Source organism: Peromyscus maniculatus, chromosome 1 (genome assembly GCF_049852395.1).
Source record: "Peromyscus maniculatus bairdii isolate BWxNUB_F1_BW_parent chromosome 1, HU_Pman_BW_mat_3.1, whole genome shotgun sequence".
In the NCBI taxonomy this organism is placed as follows: domain Eukaryota; kingdom Metazoa; phylum Chordata; class Mammalia; order Rodentia; family Cricetidae; genus Peromyscus; species Peromyscus maniculatus.
The window spans coordinates 198,279,020-198,298,454 of NC_134852.1; the positions used below are offsets into that span (position 1 = coordinate 198,279,020).

General features: G+C 48.7%; 1 protein-coding gene across 6 annotated transcripts in view; it reads right to left on the bottom strand.

The window, feature by feature from the left end:
* Positions 1-1,853: 1,853 nt before the first annotated feature.
* Armh3 (armadillo like helical domain containing 3) overlaps positions 1,854-19,435 on the bottom strand; it is a 216,845-nt gene continuing 199,263 nt past the window's right edge. For 5 of the 6 annotated variants that reach the window (XM_006988208.4, XM_006988207.4, XM_076563191.1 and 2 more), the window contains exons 25-26: positions 4,162-4,278; positions 1,854-2,689 (exon numbers count right to left, since the gene is read on the bottom strand). In XM_006988208.4, the coding sequence (XP_006988270.1) occupies positions 2,597-2,689; positions 4,162-4,278 (210 nt within the window). In that variant the 3' untranslated portion in view covers positions 1,854-2,596. Of the gene's footprint in view, positions 2,690-4,161; positions 4,279-19,435 lie in introns of those variants that run through there. The other variant, XM_076563193.1, reaches the window with a different exon arrangement.

A 19,435-nucleotide genomic window follows, 5' to 3' on the forward strand; every position in this document is an offset into this window, starting at 1 on the left:
TAGGGGGTATGTATGTCTGAGTGACTCCCTGTTCCCTCTTGTCTTCACGGCAGCCTTATTTTCTCAGTTGTTCCTCCGCCGCCGCGTTGTGTGTTCCCCACCAGCGGCCACCCTCCTCCTGCGTTATTGGGATTCGAAGCCAGCCTGGCCTCTGGACACGGGCTCACGGGGGCATCGGGCACATTTGACTCTCTCAAGTTCCAGCAGGGGCCTCACTTTCTGAATGCCCTCTTCCCTGATCTGATGACCCCCACCCCCACCCCCCAGCCAACCGGGAAGGTAAAGAAAGCGGCTAACCGGGTCACAAGTCTTCATCGCCCCAGCCTTCCTTTTTCTCTCAACTTTCCTGCCTTTCTCTAGCCACCTGCTGTCCTAGGCCTTTTGTTTTCCAGCAGATTTCAGGAGCTTCTGAAAGGTTTGGGTACCCAGGTGAGGATACAGAGGAGAAAGGAGATGCCTCACTCAAGAAGCCACCTCCTTTTCTGAAGGCAGGACCAGCACTGCACAGGCCCCTTCCATCCCAGGCGCCTCGTCCAGGAATGGCCAGCTGAGACCAAAAGTCTCAGCTAAAGTACCTCAATACATTGAGTCTTTTCGATCCGATTTCCTTTCCAAACATTGGAGTCAGTGAACTGTGGTGGGCATTCCTGTATGAAGCTGAGACAGGCAGCTGCTGTATGGAGGCCTGCCTTTGGAGGAACACTCTCAGAAACCTTCAGAGAGCTGTCAAGAGGACCAGCCATGCTGATTTCTAGGAGAAGATGTGGACTCCAGGTCTTAGGTGGACACAAAGGAAGTGGCCAAGAAGTAGGTTTTTAAAATGGGGAGAGACAGGGCAGGCAAGGAGCGCTTTCTCAGGGCTCCTCGTCCGACTGGCCCTTGTTCCTCTAGAGGAAAGGCTGGCAGAAACCCAAAAGGCACCCAAGAGACCTGCTCATAACACTTCTCTCTTCTCCACCCAGAGGCGAAGGCGGCCATAGTCTCTGAACCCAGCGGGTCTCCGTCAGGTCCAGGAGATCAGAGTGGGCAAATCTTAAGGACCAGCACCTGGGTCAACGTAACGGGATGAAGGGGAAAGATACTCAGGAGACTGCCCCACACAAATCAATTTTTAATAGCTTTGATTTGCCACCAGCTCCAGCTGCTCTGGGGTTTATCACCATGGAAAACACTAAAAACCTCCGGCCAAGTTATCCATCTAGTGACCAGTGATCAGCGATGACCCAGCCCACAGTGCTTATGATTCTACATCTATGCACGTCAGTCTGTTGACCGATTCTCTAGAACCAGCACACTTCTGCTCAGTCAGAACTTGGGCTTCCAGGGAGGGCAATCATCCCAAAGAGATGGACACTAAACTAAACAGGAGCAGAGCCCTGACCTACGCTCAGCCTCCCTCGGACCCTCACTGGCGGCATGCCCCCCCCCCATCCACAAAGCTTTAGACCGGGGGTGGGGAGACCTTAGAGCAGCAGCTATCTCTGGGGCAGCTGTGGGGAAGGGGAAGGCCTACAGGAGTTCCACGGAGACTATAAAAAGGCAGACCGCACAGGCCAACTTCGTGAAGGGTGAATGTGCCCAAGGCCCAGCTAGAATATGGGTAGACAAGATGGAGGCCTTAGGCATGAAGCTCACCTAGCCTGTTCCAGGAACAGCTCCCTAACTCCAGCAGGATCTCCCCCTCCCAGCACCAGACCACAGCAGGAACAGATTCCTCCCTAGAGGAAATTCTTAGGCAGGCTGAATGTAAACAACAGCAGGGTGAGGGGTGGAACACGTGGAGGGTGCTCAGCTAGGCTCCCATTGGAGAGGGTGGGTGGGGAGGGAACCAGCAAAACAGGCACCTTGAGGGCTCCAGAAAACCTGTCAATGTTTATTTCACACACACTCTTTTAAGACAGTTTAAACCAGACTACAAATGAAAGGCTAAAGTTGTGGGCCTGTGTGCTAAAGAGTCCACGGCTGGAAGGCGAGGGGAAGTGGACAGGCAGGTGCTCCTGGTGCCCAAACCAAACCCCAGAAAGTCGAGGTGGGACAGCACAGCACCAGGCAGACTCCAACCTCCGATTTCTCTGAGGCGTCAACTTTGAATTTAGAAAACCGAACAGAAAGGCGCCAATCCCTGACCTACTCTATGCCTGGGCAGAGGTGCTAAGGTCTGGACACACTGCAGCAGGGGCCGGGGCCGGGGCCTCGCTCTGCTCCAGGCCCAAAAGGGAAACAGGATGTGGCATCATAGCCAAGAACAGCCACTGGCCTTCAGAGTGTCGGCATCGGCTGAGGCCTGCCCCCCCAGCACCTGAATAATCAGAAGCCACAGCTTGGAATCTCAATTGGATCATGAGGCAGTATCCAGTGAGTGCGCCCAGAAGCCTCCGACTGTTGGATGCCTTTTCTGTTGCCCGCCCGTTTCTCCCCAAATAAGATCATCCTGGGCTTGCCCCAGCTGTCCCAGCTCACTGAAGCATGGCCTTCACCAGGACTCTGGGTGCCTGGCTTCTCTCCAACCTTGCAGGCAGTCCCCGCTCCCTGTGCTTGCCCTCAGCCCCGGAGCCTCATGGGTAAGGGCAGTCAGCGGCTCTCAGGCAGTGCAGCATCAGGAGATGGTGGAGAACTCCTTCAGGAGGGCTTCCTGGCTGAGTGTGTGGAAGGCCAGGTTCCTCCGGACGTTGGTACTAATGGATCGGACCTGGGGAGGGTGGGGAGGTGGAAGGGCAGAGCAGAGGGAACAGTCCATTACAGACAGCAGAGTGCACTGGGCCAAGATGAAGTCTTCACCGTGCTGGCAGGAGAAGGCCCATGTAGAAGGGCTGTGAGAGCCAGACTCCCAACTCTAGGCAGCCTTATGGGGAATTTAGCAGCCTCTGCAAGGAGGCTTGTCCATGGGAAGAGGTGTGAGCTCTGTGAGGGACAAACCCAGCAGGGAGGAAAGAATGTGCTGCTTGCCCTAGTCCTGGAGGCCAGGGGCTTTTCTTTGTTTCTGCTTCACTCTGAGCATCAGGCAGGAAGCAGAGGAAGGGCAGCGGGGCCACCACCAGGCAGAGCCTGTCGTTAGCTCCTAGGTGGACCAGAGGCACAGCCGGAGAGGGAAAGCAGAGGTGGTGCCCAAGAGCCTCAAAAGGCAGCTCCCGCCGTGACCCCGGCATTTGGGAGGCTGAGGCAGGAGGACCACTGCAAGTCCCAGGCTAGTCTAGGCTACATAGTGAGATACTGTACTGAAGAGGGGAGAGGGAGAGATCCTCTAATTCTCCTTTACAACCTCTCCACAACCTAAAGACGGTCTCTTACTTGTGGCTGGTGCCCAGTAGTTCTCCACAGTAATGTTAAGATCACCACTCATCTCATTAAAACACTGGACCTTCTCTCGCTTTGCACAAAGATGGCTTTCTTGTTCACAACTAACTCGCCACAGAAAAATCCTAAGGCGTTTCATGTCTGGGTTAGAGTTAGCTGTGATGATCTGTGATGATCTGTGATGATCTGACATCAGCAGCTTCGCCACAGACTTGGTGCGTGACGTAAAAGCTTTGCTGATGAAAGCCTGGGAAGTGGGTTCAGAGCCTGGTATCATGCCTGTTACCGCCAGGGTGTGTGTCAACCAAGCAGCAGCGCACTACAGGGAAGCAGAGCTTTTCCTGGAGCAGCTGAGACAGAACAGGGGGAGAAACCAGAGAGGAGAGGCCAGCTTGAAGCCATGCCTGGGGGCGGCTGGGTGGTTGGGAGATGGGAGTGGGCACAGAGAGTGAAAACTGGGGAGCCACAGTGGGGGCTCTCAGGCCAAGAACCAGTTAGGGAGTGAGGAAGGAGTGGCCGCAGGAGGAGGGTCAGTTACTCTCACTGTTGTTCTGAGGACAGGAAAGTAGTGGCACACCATGGCTGCCACCGGCAGCACGTGCCAGACCGCAGGCCCAGCTGCAGCTGTGCGAGGCTGTCCGTCTCTGGCTGCAGAGGAGGTGGGCAAGGCTGGCAAGGCTGGCTTGGGAATAACTGCCTCTCACTGCCTCATTCCAAAATCCTTTGGGAGAGAAGTTGCATACAACCCCGCCCCCCAGATTTATTAGTCTCTAGAAAACTGCTGCTGCACCCTAGATACACAGAGACCGCAGTGTCTAGAACTGGGCCCCCTTGAGACACAGGCAGAGCCCGGGGTGGGGCACTCACCAGCTCTTTGAAGAAGGCAGCTTCCTTGTGTTGCTCGGAGTAGCGCTCATACTGGTCCAGGCCATCTTGTAGCTTCAATGTGAGTGTGTCGTAGTTGGCTCGGACCACCTCTAGTACCTGAGGAAAGTCAAGGGCCGAGCAGGGTCTCAGTCCCTGACAAGAAGGCAGGATGGCAGGGAGCAATTCTTCTGGCTTATGAGGTCTCCCCCTACCCCTCTTTCTTTTTGAGATAGGGTCTCATGTAGCTGAGGCTGGACTTGAACTCTTCATCCTTTGGTCCCTGCCTCCCAAGCGCTGAGATTATAGGCATGCACCACCACACCCAGCTCCTGGGACCACTTTTGAACCTCTTCCATTCCCTGCCTTTCCTGACCAGCCCAGCCTGGACACCAAGGCTGTGTACCCTGGGTATGGTCATCAGTGTCCCTAATACCGCCATGCACTCTCAGCCCCTGTGTGAGGCCTCTTCTAGCCAGGCTGTCCCAGGTGCTGAGTAACACTTTCTGCCAACGTCTTACTGCTTCTCCTTTTCTGGAAACCACATTTCTCCAGTCCTGGGATGTTCCTCAGCACCATCTGCCACTTGTTTTCATCTCTCAGTGCCAACCCAGCCCTCACATCCACTCTTGGAGCAAATTTTTGGGCATCCAAGCATTGAGGTACAGTGGACACTTTCAAGAATAAGCCAACTTATTATTGTTACTCTGTTACTCTGATGGGGCATGGGGTGGTGTATCTCCTCAACAATGCTTCTCTGACTTTCTAAAATTTTATTTAATGCCCGGTGGTGGTGGCACACGCCTTTAGTCCCAGCACTCAGGAGGCAGAGGCAGGTGGATCTCTGTGAGTTCGAGGCCAGCCTGGTCTACAGAGTGAGTTCCAGGACAGGCTCCAAAGCAACACAGAGAAACCCTGTCTCAACAAAAAACAAGAAACAAAAACAAAACAAAACATTTTATTTTATGTGCACTGGTGTCAGATCCCCGGGAACTGGAGTTCCAGACAGTTGTGAGCTGCCACGTGGGTCCCCTGGAAGAGCAGCTAGTGCCCTTAACCACTGAGCCATCTCTCCAGCCCCCTCCCTTCTGTTCTATGAGACAGGGTCTTGTTATATAGTCTAGGCCAGCCTGGAACTTACCCTATAGCTCAGTTTGGTCTACAACTTTCCGTCTTCCTGCCTCACTCCTGGAGTCTGGGCCTCTAAGTATCTGCTGCCAGACTTGACCTGACTCTCTATGGGGTGAAGATTCAAAATTCCCAGGACCTTGGGAATCCTGGATATCTGAGGTTAATAATAAAGGGACTGCCTGACAGCCAAGCTTCATGTGACTTCTTCAGTTTCTAAGACCCTGAATCAAAGGAAGGCAAGGGCAGGGGCAGGTGGGAGGGAGAGCACTCTACCAAGCTAGCAGACGTGGCCAGAGCCGACGAGAAGGACCAGGAGAGCAACGTGATTGCTCACTCTGGTAACCTGTATGCAGGATCTGATTTGCAGGAAGACATGGCATCAGGAAAACCTTGCTCATCAGGGAACTGGGAGGGTAAGTGGGAGGGACTTGGCTCTGACAGAAGGCGGGAGGCAAAGGGAGCCAGTCAGGGTGAGACACACCGAGGGACCGAGGCTGTGCTCTTCAGGGGCAGATGGCTACTTCTGGACTGTTTTCACTGCCAGACCAAATGTGTGGTGGGACAGACTTTACTTGGGAGCAAATGCTCCTTCCTGTCTGCCTAAGTTCCTGGGGTGATGGAAGAGCTGGGGAACACTGAGAGGCGCTGTGTCCTGATGGGAAAGGTTCTGAGTTTGGGTCTCAAGGCAAGAGGCAATAAGGGCAAAGCCTACCCCCTTTCTTTCCTCTAGACACCCAGCTCCTCCCCAGTGGTTGTCTGCCAGGTCCCACAGTGGACTGTTTGCTCTGCTTCCAGTTCCACAATCGAGGGGCCTGGTACCGAGCAATGGCAGGCACACAGGTAATCCAATCCTCTCATGCTTGAGGGCAGCATTCATAGCTAGAACAGCTATAGCCAAGGTCTTGGCTTAAGGCTAAAGAAAAAAAAAAAAAGATAAAAAAGAAAAGAGGACAAAAATTCCTCTAAGATGGTGCCTCTAAGATGGCGCCCCAGGACCCAGTCAAAACAGAGTAACATGTGCTTTCCCAAGCCCTAACCTCTGGGCAGTCAAGCAGTGCCTACAATCTAACACCTTGGGTTAGTCTTCCCGAGGGAGTCAGGGACTAAATGACAAAATCACACTAACGCCAGGTGTTAAGAAAAGCTGCAGCGCAGGAAGAGGTGGCTGTCCCCAGGGTACCAACTGCCCCAGAGCCTCAGTCTCGGAGGCTTTCTGGATCCCCTGGCTTCTCTTCTTGCCAGGTCAGAGCAGGGCACGGGGCCTGTCAGTTCAGGCAGGCCCTGCTGTCTCCTCATCACCCCTGCTCTTTGCCTTCTAATGGAAGAAGACGTTCTACACTCAGTCCGGGCTGAGCATGCGTGGCGACTCTCCTTGCTGCAGGAGAAGACGTTCGGTGTTCCTCTCATTTGAGCCTCACTGCTGGCCTGGCTCACAGCAAAGGAAACCTCAGGCCGCAGACAGCAATCTCCCAGGCCACATGCAACGGCTGCATCTAGCTTCCTGCCAACCTCAGTGGGCCTCCTAGGCTAAGATCCTTCTCTGTTGCTCTGTAGCTCAGGCCTTGGCTTGCAATCCCCTGCCTCAGGCACCTGAGTAGCTGGGATTACAGGCCTGTGTCACCAGGCTGAGCTCAGATTGCCTTTCAAACTATTCCAGCCAAGTGTAAAGGTGCACACCTTTAATCCTAGCACTGGGGAGGCAGAGACAGACCTCCGTGAATCTGAGGCCAGTGTGTCTGGATAATGAGTTCCCTGCTGGCCAGGGCTACCCAGTGAGACCCTGGCTCAACAACAATACACAAAGAGCCTCTTCTCTAAACACAGGCCCACCTTTGTTCATCAGCTGTCGGGTTGTAGGCTTCCTAAATCCATACCTACAATTCAGCCCACGGTAGCCTCAGAGTAGGAAAACTACCCAGTAGACATGTTTCTAAGGATTCCTCACAAACCACTATGACTCTATGTGGCCAGGACACTGGATCCTGGAAATACTTGGACAGAATAGCTGGAGTTATTACTAATAATAACTGTAGCACTCTTGTTACAGGAATTCAGATAGCATCAGACATCTATTGTGTGTGGATGTATGTGATACATGCACAGGTGTATGTAGGGGAGAATGTATACTGTGTGTGTGTGTGTGTGTGTGTGTGTGTGTGTGTGTGTGTGTGTGTGTAGGCTAGAAGACAATGTCAGGTGTTCCGCTCTATCACTTTCAGCCTTTATTTCCTTGAGATGGGGGTCTCTGAACCTGTGTCTGGCTGGCGGCTGGTGTCGCAGTGAGCATCCTGTCTGCCCTCACAGCACTGGGGTTACAGGTGCACATCTGGCCATGCCTGGTCTGTGAAGTGGATGCATCCTGTCTACCCTCACAGCACTGGGGTTACAGGTGCACATCTGGCCATGCCTGGTCTGTGAAGTGGATGCCTAGATTTGAACTCTGTTCTTCATTCTTGCAGAGCAAGCACTTGTACCCCGAGTCCTTTCCCCAGCCCGACACCTGACATCTTTGCGCCTCAGCTCTATGAAATGTAACTTGATCTTCCTTCCTAAAACGACCTAGCAGTAAAGGTTTGAGCACCTGAAGTTACCACAGCTGATGGAAACACGCCATCCCAAATGCCTGCACAGCTCCAGCCAGAGTCCTGGCTCTCGAGAGCAACTACTTCCACAGGCCAGAAGTCCTACTTGAACAGTCTCATGCTCTGCCGATGGAGTTGGCCAGGCGTTGGAAGAACCTATTTTAAGTTTTCCCAAAGGTCCTATAGGCCTAAGTGGTTCTCTACCACAAAGGAATGTTTAGATCCAGGGGAAGATGAGACAGACAAATGGCCTCAGTTCCAAAGCCTCCCGGCCGAAGTGCTTTAAAACACTCCCTCAGAAAGTGAGAAAGCACCCTGGGCAGGACGGTGAAGGGGACCAAAACTCCCGGTTCTCGGGTGTCTGGAGATAACACCGTGAGAAAACAGCAGTCATTAAGAACGTGGACTTCAAGGTCACAGGTCTGAATGTTGGTTCCACATTAAGCACTGATTAATAATATAAAGTTATCATGAGTTTCTGGTCTTTTAGCCTCAGTTTTCATACCTGTAAAGGGACCTAACATGACCTGCCTAGTCAGACCATTGTGAAATGACACGAGACAGTGACCCCCCAGTACTGGGCACACAGTGAATGGTCAATAAACAGTTACTCATTTTTTAAGGAAAACTTTCGGAGACAAGAGGTTTTTGGATGTTTTTGCTGTCCCCAGACATCCCTAACCATAAGCTAGGCGTAAGGCCTCACTCATCTTCCACAGATGTAGTGCAAGGGGGTACAGGCTGTGTGAAGGAAAAACTGAGCACATAGGCTCACAAAAGCCCGACTCTGCACAGTGGAGGTTGTGGGGCTTTGTGTGTTTCCCCTTTTCTGTTTTTCAAGACAGTGTTTCTCTGTGGCGCCCTTGCTGTCCTGTGTCTTCACTTTTTAGAGCAGGGCCTTTGAAACAGGAAATGATTCTAGCCTAAAGATCACAAAAGACAAGAATCACCGAGTTAGCTGAAGTTCCTTCGATGGCTGCCCTTTGAGTCTTTTTTTTTTTAAAAAAAAATAATTTATTTGTATTTATGTTCACTGGTGTTTTGCCTGCGTGTGTGTCTCTGTGAGGGTGTCAGATACCTTGGAACTAGAGTTACACAGTTGTAAGCTACCATGTGGTGCTAGGAATTGAACCCGGAGCCCTTGCCTTTTAAGTTTTTTTTTTTTTTTGGTTTTTCAAGACAGGGTTTCTCTGTGTAGCTTTGCACCTTTCCTGGAACTCACTCTGTAGCCCAGGCTAGCCTCGAACTCTCAGAGATCCGCCTGGCTCTGCCTCCCGAGTGCTGGGATAAAAGGCATGTGCCACCACCGCTGGGCTGCTTTTTAAGTTCTTAATGGCATCAGGCTCCTCTAGTCTTTGGGGCTTGTCAGTTTCTACCTGTAGCAGATTTACCACTGTCTGGCCAGGCTTGAGGATCTTTGTTTGCACAACTCAAACATCTTATGTCTCGGGCAGGAAGGAGAAAGCCTTTTTCTTTCAGCACACAGTGAACTTTTCAGACTCAAAGCCAGATACCCTCTCCTAGAACCAGGAGAACAACCTGCCCAGGCATCGCCTAAATCCTTCCTCTGGATCTGTTACAGGATTGAAATGTTTGTCAACTCTGGCAAGTCTGAAGAGAAACACAGTCTCCTTTTCCCTGTCTCTCTCTCTCTCCTCACTGGTTATCCCTCCCAGTGAGGAGGGATCTCGTCTTCTCCAGATGCGGTACAGCACTTAGCATTTCACCGGCCTAAGAACGGTTACTCAGGGCCGTTCTCACAGTGAAGTGGTACCCAGGGGTTGAACAATTTGTGAGGTAGATTCTGATAAGAGAAAGCAAATGCCAATTCCTTCCCCAGAATTCACATTTACAGTTCCAAATTCTGGACAGGTTAAGGCTATCTGAGCACTGAAAAGACATTCATTCTGTAAGTGAGACTCGCTGCTGGGTCTCACTGCTCATGGGCACTGAGATAAAAGTTTCAATCGGCAGCTTGTGTTTGGGAAGTAGAACTGCGCCTGAGAGCGAGAGCAAAGGGCCAGAGAACCGGCGTAGTGGGAAGGTGCCTGCCATCGAGTCTGAAGACATGAGCTCCATCCCCAGAACCTCCTGAGAAGGAGAGAGGCAGCTCCTCAAAGCCATCCTCTGACCGGCCCAAGTGTGCTGCAGCACGTACACCAGTCTTCTTCGTTTCTGAGCTCCCCCTGGCGTGGAGCTTACTATGCAGACCAAGCTGGCCTCCAACTCCCAGAATCTGCCTGCCCGCTGGAGTCCAAGGCATCACTCCCACACCTGTCCAGTTCTCTGATCAAGTGGGGTACACTACTTCTACAGCACCCTGCTGACACCCCAGTGCTTAGCAACAGAGCTGCTCCTCTGCTACTTTCATTCACCTGCTTTGAACCTGTGGCTGTTTTCTCAGGGCCTGAGGTTCCCTTCCACCCCCTCATAAACAGCACCCCTCCCCACCTCCGGAAGACACCTGTATCTCACAGGTTTCCCAAGGAGAGATTTGCTGGCAGGACCTCTCTTGGGGCAACAAACATGTGACTGCGACCATCAATTTCCTCACTGGAAAGGGCTCTGAGTGGATGCTTCACACTCCGAAGAGGGCCAGCTCCGGTGTGGATTCCTCACACTGCCTAACCAAGTCCAAGGAACAGTAAACACTCAACAAGCTTGCAGAATTAATTTAGTAACACAGGCTCAACTAAAAAGGAAAGGAATCTCTCATTAGGGTCACATGGTAAGATTAGAATTGGCTCTGACAACCTAACACTCAGCACCATTCTCAGTACTGATAGGCTTCTAAGGCCCTCAGTGCCACGTCCTGCCTCACGAAGCCAACAAGAAAAGTGGGAAACACACACAGGTGGAGCTCAGCAGGGTCAGGTGGGACCCGATGCGTGGCCAGGAGGCCGAGCTGCTGCACAATCACTTGAGATGGTTTGGAACAGCCTCAGACTCCCGATGAGGCTGTCTTTGAACTCTGATGTCTCACCCTCCAAGGGCTGAAATTGCAGGCATGGAACGTTACACCTGGCTGCACACTCTGAAGGCAGGGAAGTGAGGGGTTTACTATACTCGCCACGACATGTATAAAGGTCAGAGGGTAACTTGTTGAGTCCCTTCTCTTCCCCATGTGAGTCCTAGGGACCAAACTCCGGTCAGTAGCCTCGGTGACAAGTGTCTTTAGCTGCTGACCATGGAGTGTCAAGTTACCATCTCTTCAGTTTATGGCACTTTGACAGTGAACTCAGGGTGCAACAGTCTAGGTGGCAGGACCCGAGACAGCAGCTTCAGGAAAGTCCGTTTACTTGGACGATTCTGACCCAGACTGACAGCTGAAGCTCCCATCAGAGACAATCTGAAGGGCAGATTTTCACATTCAGAGAGTGAGCCAAAGATGGAAAGAATGTCCCTTTACTCCACATGACATTCCTCAGAAGTCAGACTCAGCCCATTCCGCAATGTCCTGCTGCGGTGTGTTCTAGTCGGTGACAATTTCCACAGCATAAATTGCACTCAGTTGTGCAGTGCGCTCATAGATTAATAACCGGGCCAACACGAGCAGAGACACATGGTGATCTCTGAGCAGCCAGGTTCAAATACTTGCTGAGCTATTTTTACCATTTGTTTACATAGACCTAAAAGATTTGCACCTCAAAGGACAAGAACAAACAAGGAGATTCATGAGTTCCAGGTCGAACTAGTACCCGGGGGAGACTAGTAATTCCTCCAGAGACTGTGCTGCTGCTGCTGCTGCTGCTGTGTGTGTGTGTGTGTGTGTGTGTGTGTGTGTGTGTCTGTCTGTCTGTCTGTCTGCCTTTCTCTCCCCTCCCCCCTTAAAACAAAAATATGTGAATGTATGAGGAGGCCTCTGTGGAGGCCAGAAGACTGTGTGGAATCCACTGGAGCTGGAGATACAGGCAGTTATGCACTATGCAGCCCATGGGTGCTGGAAACTGAATGCCAGTCTTCTGCGAGAGCAGAAAGCACTCTTTAGCCAGAGATAGCTCCCTAGCCCCATCTTTTTAAATGCTGTGTGTGTTTTTAAGAGACAGGGTTTCAGGGGTTGGGATTAAAGGCATGGACAACCACACTTGGCTCACCAGCTCTAATCTTTTTTTCTTTTCTTTAAATTATTTTATTATTTTGTGTGTATGAGTATTTGACTCGAATGTATGTACTATATGTGTTCAGTACCTCTGGAGACCAGAAGAGGGCACTGAATCCCCTAGGATTAGACTTATAGACAGATGAGAGCCACCATGTGGGAGCTGGGAACAGAACCTGGTCCTCTACAAGAGCAGTCAGTGCTCTTAACCACCGAGCCATCTCTCCAGCCCTTAATTCTTTTTATTTCATTTTTTTAAACGTGTGTGTGTATGTGTGTGTGTGTGTATGTGTGTGTGTGTGTGTGTGTGTGTGTGTGTGTGTGTGTGTGTCCGTCTGTCTGTCTGTCTGTCTGGGCATGAATGTGCCATGGCCTAAGTATGGAAGTCAGAGGACAATGTGCAGGAGCTGGCTCTCTCCTTTTACTGTGTGGGTTCCAGAGATCAAACTTCAAACTTGAGTTGTGAGGCTTGGCTGTAAGTGCCTTTACCTACTGAGGAATCTCTTTTTTCTTTTCCTTTTTTCTTTCTTTCTTTCCTTTTCTTTTCTTTTTTTGAGACAGAGTTTCTCTGTGTAATTTTTGGTGCCTGTCCTGGATCTCACTCTGTAGCCCAGGCTGGCCTCGAACTCACAGAGATCCGACTGGCTCTGCCTGCCGAGTGCTGGGATAAAAGGCGTGTGATACCACCGCCCAGCCCCACTGAGGAATCTTGCTGGCCTTATGCTTCTGTTATGTTACACTATGTCATGTCCTCATGAATGTGGCCCAAAATAATCATAGGAACAAATGGATGATTAAAAGGACAGAATGCAGAGATCTAAGAGCTTTATGTTTCAACTCTCTTTCTGACCAAAAGACAGACACACAGTCACACACAGACACAGACACAGACACAGACACAGACACACACACACACACACACACACACAAGATAAGAAACTGTAAAAATAAAAATCCACACTGCAGGTGTGTAGGTCAGGCAGACAAGAGAGGTGGGATCTCAAGCTGAACAATTCTCAGAGCGCACAGGACAGAGCGGTATCTGAATTTTAACCCCAATCACAATAAAGTACTGTTTACCCAGGCTTCAAAATCAGTACCAGCTGCTGGGTGGCAGTGGCACATGCCTTTGATCCCAGCACTCAGGAGGCAGAGGCAGTCAGATATCTGTGAGTTCAAGGCCAGCCTGGTCTACAGAGGGAGATCCAGGACAGCCAGGGATACACAGAGAAACCCTTCTCGAAAAACAAAACAAATTAGGATCAGGAAGTTATACTCTTTATTTTGTTTGTTTGTTTTTTCTGAGACAAGGTTTCTCTGTGTAACAGCTCTGTCCTGGAACTCATTCTGTAGACCAGGTTGGCCTCCTGCCTCCTGAGTGTTTCCCACCCAGTGTGTGCCACCACTGCTGCCTAGCCGTTACACTCTTAATGGCAGCACTACTATATGAAGTCTTCTCCAAGCCTAGCCATCTGAAGATTGAGAAGATGCAAAAGGACCATAGTGCTCCACAAATAATTCACCTGTCCTTTTTTTTTTTTTTTAAAGATTTATTTATTATGTAAACAGTGTTCTGTCTGCACATATCCCTGCAGGCCAGAAGAGGGCACCAGATCTCATTACAGATGGGTGTGAGCCACCATGTGGGTGCTGGGAATTGAACTCAGGACCTCTGGAAGAGCAGCCAGTGCTCTTAACCTCTGAGCCATCTCTCCAGCCCTCACCTGCCTTCTTGAACAAAGCACAATACTAGTTAAGAAAGCCAACTGTGGTGATATTGTGTTCCCTGATATATTGTGCACACTAATAAACTTATCTGGGGTCAGAGAACAGAACAACCACTAGATATAGAGGCCAGAAAATGGTAGCACACATACCTTTAATCCTATCACTTGGGAGGCAGAGATCCATTTGGATCTCTGTGAGTTCAAAGCCACACTGGAAACAGCCAGGCATGGTGACTCAAGTCTTTAATCCCAGAAAGTGGTGGCAGGAAGCAGAAAGGTATATAAGGCGTAAGGAACAGGAACTAGAGACTATTAAGCTTTTAGACTTTTAGCAGCAGTTTAGCTGAAATCCATTTGGATGAGGACTCAGAGGCTTCCAGTTTGAGGAAATAGGATCAGCTGAGGAATTGGTGAGGTGAGGTTAGCTATGGCTTGTTCTGTTTCTCTGATCTTTCAGCGTTCACCCCAATACCTGGCTCCCGGGTTTGTTTTTATTAATAAGACTATTTAAGCTTTGTGTTACAGCCAACAGGACTGGTAATACAGATAGATATTCAGAGGGTAAAGGTGCTTGCCACCAAACCTGACAACCTGAGTTTGATCCCTGGGATCCACTTGTTGAAGGAAGAGAACCAACTCCCTCAAGTTGTTCTCTGACCTCCACACACAGGCTGCAGCACACAGTACACCCATAACCACGTAAATGGGAGTCCAATTCCATGATGCAGGAATCAACTCACCACAACAACCTTGCATGTATATGCAGATAACAACAGAGCTAAGACTTGGCAGACTGGAGGAAGGAACCGGGATCGGCAGTCAGGACTGCGGACTCCACTATAGACAAAGCGGCAGCGACTGTCACACTACCAACCTACTTGACCTAAAGGGTATTTATAGAAAACCTTACTCAATGACAGCAGGATAAATACACTCTTCTCAAGTGCACACAGAGCATTCAACAAGACAGACCATATGCTGGATCATAAGCCAAATCGCAATACATTAAAAGAACTGGAATCACACCAAACATTTTTTGACCACCAGGGAATTAAATAAGAAATTAATAACAAATATATCTGGAAAATCCCCAAATAATTGAAATAAAATGACACATTTCTAAATGTCACAAGAAAAATGAGAAAATATTTTGAGCTGAATGAAAATGAAAACAGAACATCAGAATTTATGGGATGTTGTTAACCAGAGGAAAACTTAGACCACTCAATATCTGTATTAGAAAATGAACATGATCTAGGGGGCTGGAGAGATGGCTCAGGGGTTAAAGAGCACTGGCCGTTCTTCCAGAGGACCCGGGTTCAATTCCCAGCACCCACATGGCAGCTCATAACTGACTGTAACTCCAGTTCCAGGGGACCTGACCCCCCACCACACACACACATACATGCAGGCAAAACACCAACACACATAGAAATAAATAAAAAAGAAAGAAAATAAACATGATCAAAAACTCAATCCCCTGTTTCTAACTCAAGTGAAAAGGAAAAGCAAATTCAAGCCAAGTGAAGAGGAGGGAGTGAGATGACCTTATAAACCAATGCAGCAGAAAATCCGTTAGACTAAAGCTGACTTATGAAAAGATTAATGAAACTTGTCAACTTCTAGCCAGACTGGTAGGAAACAAAAGAGGAAATGTAGACTTTACCCACATCATTAATGAGAGAGGGAGAACATCTAAACCTATAGGCATCTCAGAGAGAAAGGATATGGGAGCCAATACGTCAATCAATTCAACCACGTCTATGAGCAACTTCTCACATTAACCCTGCTGGCTGGCACATGCCTATTATATCAGCAGGAGGGTCAACACCGTCCTTACTACACAGGGAGCTCCAGGCCGTCCTGGAGTACATGAGACCCTTGTGGAGAAGTTAATAAAACGGTTGCAATCATAAAGCAGAAAACCCCAGGCAGGGAGGATGCCTGATCCCCGAGTTTCACCTCTGGGAACTGTTTTGGGATATCTGTGCACCGTGTGAAGATATCTGTGCAACGTGTGGCTGTGACTGGAGTAATAAAAAGCTGAATGGCCATTCGCTAGGCAGGAGAGACTGGCGGGACTTCCAGGCAGAGAGAGGAAGAATCTGAGCATGCAGGAGACACTGACCAAGTCAGACACACAACAGAGGAGAGGTCAAAAAGCCACTTGGTAGAATGTGGATTAATAGGAGCAGGTTAATTTAAATGATAAGCGCTAGCTGGCAAGAAAGTCAGACTAGCCGGGCGGTGGTGGCGCACGCCTTTAATCCCAGCACTCGGGAGGCAGAGCCAGGTGGATCTCTGTGAGTTCGAGGCCAGCCTGGGCTACCAAGTGAGTTCCAGGAAAGGCGCAAAGCTACACAGAGAAACCCTGTCTCGAAAAACCAAAAAAAAAAAGAAAAAGAAAGAAAGTCAGACTAAAGGAACCACGTGGCAGGAGGAGAGGACTGACTCCAGCAAGCTGTCCTCCGACCTCCACATGTGTACCAGGCACACACACAAAAGAAAGAAATGTAATTTTAAAAATAGTTGAGTAGAAAAATAGACTATACTTAAATCTATTACAGAAACCGAACTATGGGGCTGGAAAGATGATTCAGCAGTGGCTGCTCCACCAGAGGACCCAGGTTCCATTCCCAGCACCAACATGGTGACTGGCAATTTTAACTCCAGTCTCAGGGGATCTGATGCCCTCTTCTGGCCACTGTAGGCACAGCACAGACACACACTCGGAAAACACCAGTACACATAAAATAAAATGAAATGAATAGTGTATCAAGAGGGATTTATCTCAGAAGGGGAAAATCTAAATGCTCATCTCATAAGACACAAAGTTATTAGCATCCAACATCCCAGTTGGGTGGGTATTGTGGTGAATGTCTATAACCTTAGTGCTTGGGAGGCTGAGGTAGGAAAACCACAAATTTGGGCTACATAGGAAGAGGCCTTGTTTCCAAAAGCAAACACATTTCTAAAACTTTTCAGCAGTCATGTAACAGAAAGGAACTTCCTTAGTTTGAGCAATGGAGTCCATGAAAACCTACAGCTAAATTTGGTGCAGTACCTTACAGCTGTATTCTTAGAATTTTGGTGGCTAAGACAGGATTATCATGAATTCAGACCTTACAGAATGAGACCTTTCGAAAACACCAAGGCATCAGGTAATGGTGGCCCACACCTGTAATCCCAGCACTTGGGAGGTGGATCTCTGTGAGTTCCAGGACAACCAGGGCTACAGAGAGAAACTTTCTCAAAAAGAAGGAAAAAAGAAAACATCGAAAAACCACACAGACAAACCAAAACAATGGATGGTGGATAAAACTCAAGTTCAAGAGCTGAGTGGTCATGGTGCATGCCTTTAGTTCCAGTACTTAGGAGGCAGAGGCAGGCGGATGTCTGTGAGTTACAGGCCAGCCAGGACTACACAACACAATGAGACCCTGTCTCAAAAAAACAAAAACAGGGGCTGGAGAGATGGCTTAGTGGTTAAGAGCACAGACTGCCCTTCCAGAGGACCCTGGTTCAATTCCCAGCACCCACATGGCAGCTCACAACTGTCTGTAACTCCAGTTCCTGAGACCCAACACCCATGGCAAAACACCAATGTACATGAAATAAAAATAAATAAATTAAAAACAAAACAAAACAAAAACAAAAACAAACAAACAAAAAAGACCCTCAAAACCAAAACGAAAAAAAGTGAAATTGAAAATACCACTTACATAACATAAAGGTAAGATATCATGGGAGAAACAGAACAAAAGAGGTGAAAAACAGTACACTAAGAAGTATAAAACACTGATAAAACCCTAAAAGATCTAAGAGATGCATCCACGGATGTGCAACAGTATTAGCATGATTACATTTGGATGCTGAGCATTTATGACACTCAGTCTAAGGACCTGCTCTATCCCTGAGCTACACCCCAAACAGTGTATTAAGGTGTCAGTTCTTTCTAAAATCTCCCCATAGAGTTATCCCAACTCCAATAAAAAGCTCAGCAGCCATGATTTTTTGTTTTGTTTTTTCATTTTTCAAGACAGGTTTTCTCTGTGTAACAGCTCTGGCTGTCCTGGAACTTGCTCTGTAGACCAAACTGGCCTCCAACTCACAGAGCTTTGCCTGCCTCTGCCTCTCAAGTGCTGGGATTAAAGGTACATGTCACCACTGCCCAGGCAGCAGCCCTTTTTTTATTTTTAAATAGAAAAGCCATTTTATTTTGCTTTATATGTAAATTCAAAGGACTCAAAATATTAAAAATTATTTATTTATGTATACAAGTGCTCTGTCTGCATGTACTCACTCCTGCATGCCAGAAATGGGAGTCAGCTCCCACTGAGCCACCGTAAGGGTGCTGGGATTTGAACTCAGGACCTCTGGAAGAGCAGTCAGTGTTCTTAACCACTGAGCCTTCTCTCCAGCCCTTTAAAATCAATTTTCAAAAAGAATAAATATAGGCTGGGTGGTGGTGGCAAACGCCTTTAATCCCAGCACTCAGGAGGCAGAGGCAGGCAGATCTCTGTGAGTTTGAGGCCAGCCTGGTCTACAGAGCGAGTTCCAGGACAGGCTCCAAAGCTACACAGAGAAAACCCTGTCTCGAAAAACTAAAAAAAAAGAAAGAAAGAAAGAGAGAGAGAGAGAGAGAGAGAGAGAGAGAGAGAGAGAGAGAGTGAAAGGAAGAAAGAAAGAAAGAAAGAAAGAAAGAGAGAGAGAGAGAGAGAGAAAGAAAGAAAGAAAGAAAGAAAGAAAGAAAGAAAGAAAGAAAGAAAGAAAGAAAGAAAGAAAAGAATATATATAGAACACTTCCATTATTCCATTTCAAAATTTACTGTAGACCTAAATAATCAAGACAGTGCAACCACAGTGTGGCAGGAAGGCTCAGTGGTTAAGAGCACTGGCTTGCTCTTGCAGAGGGTCTGATTCCCAGCTCCCGCGTGGTGTCTCACAACCACCTGTGACTCCAGTTTCAGGGGTTCTTCTGGCATCCCTGTAAGGGCATTGCACACATGTGGTGCACATATACACACATACATGCACACAGGCAAAACATTCACAAATATAAAAATAAATACATCTTAAAAGAAAGACATTGTGGCCATGTAGTAGACATATAAACCAACAGAACAGGACTGACTTCTGAAATGGATCTGCACATCATGGTCAACAGACTCCAACACACCAAGGCTTATTAAATTAATTATCTATTATTCATTCATTTATTCATTTGTTTTCAGACTAGGTTTCATGCAAGACTGGCCTCAAATTTACTCTGTCGTCCAAACTGGCCTTGCTCGCCTGATCCTCCTGCCTCCACCTTCCAAGTGCTGGGGTGACAAGTATGTGACACTCAGCAGGTTTATACAGTGCTGGGGCTCAAACCCATGGCTCTGAAGATGCTCTGCAGGCCTTCTACCAACTGAGCTGGACCTCCAGCCCTCGAAGGATTTCAACTGGGAAAGGACAGTTTTTTGAAGAGATGGCAATGGAATGGGGCATTTGAGGGGAAACAAATATTTACGTTTACTATACAATAAACACACACACACACACACACACACACACACACACACACACACACACCGTGAAATAAATCACAGATCTAAATGTAAAAGTCTGAATGATCTAAATTATGGAACTTTTAGATGAGGGCTCACAATATGGCTGAGAGGGTTGTCACTAAGTCTGAAGACCTAAGTTCAATCCCTGGGCCATATGGTAGAAAGACAGAACTGGCCCCT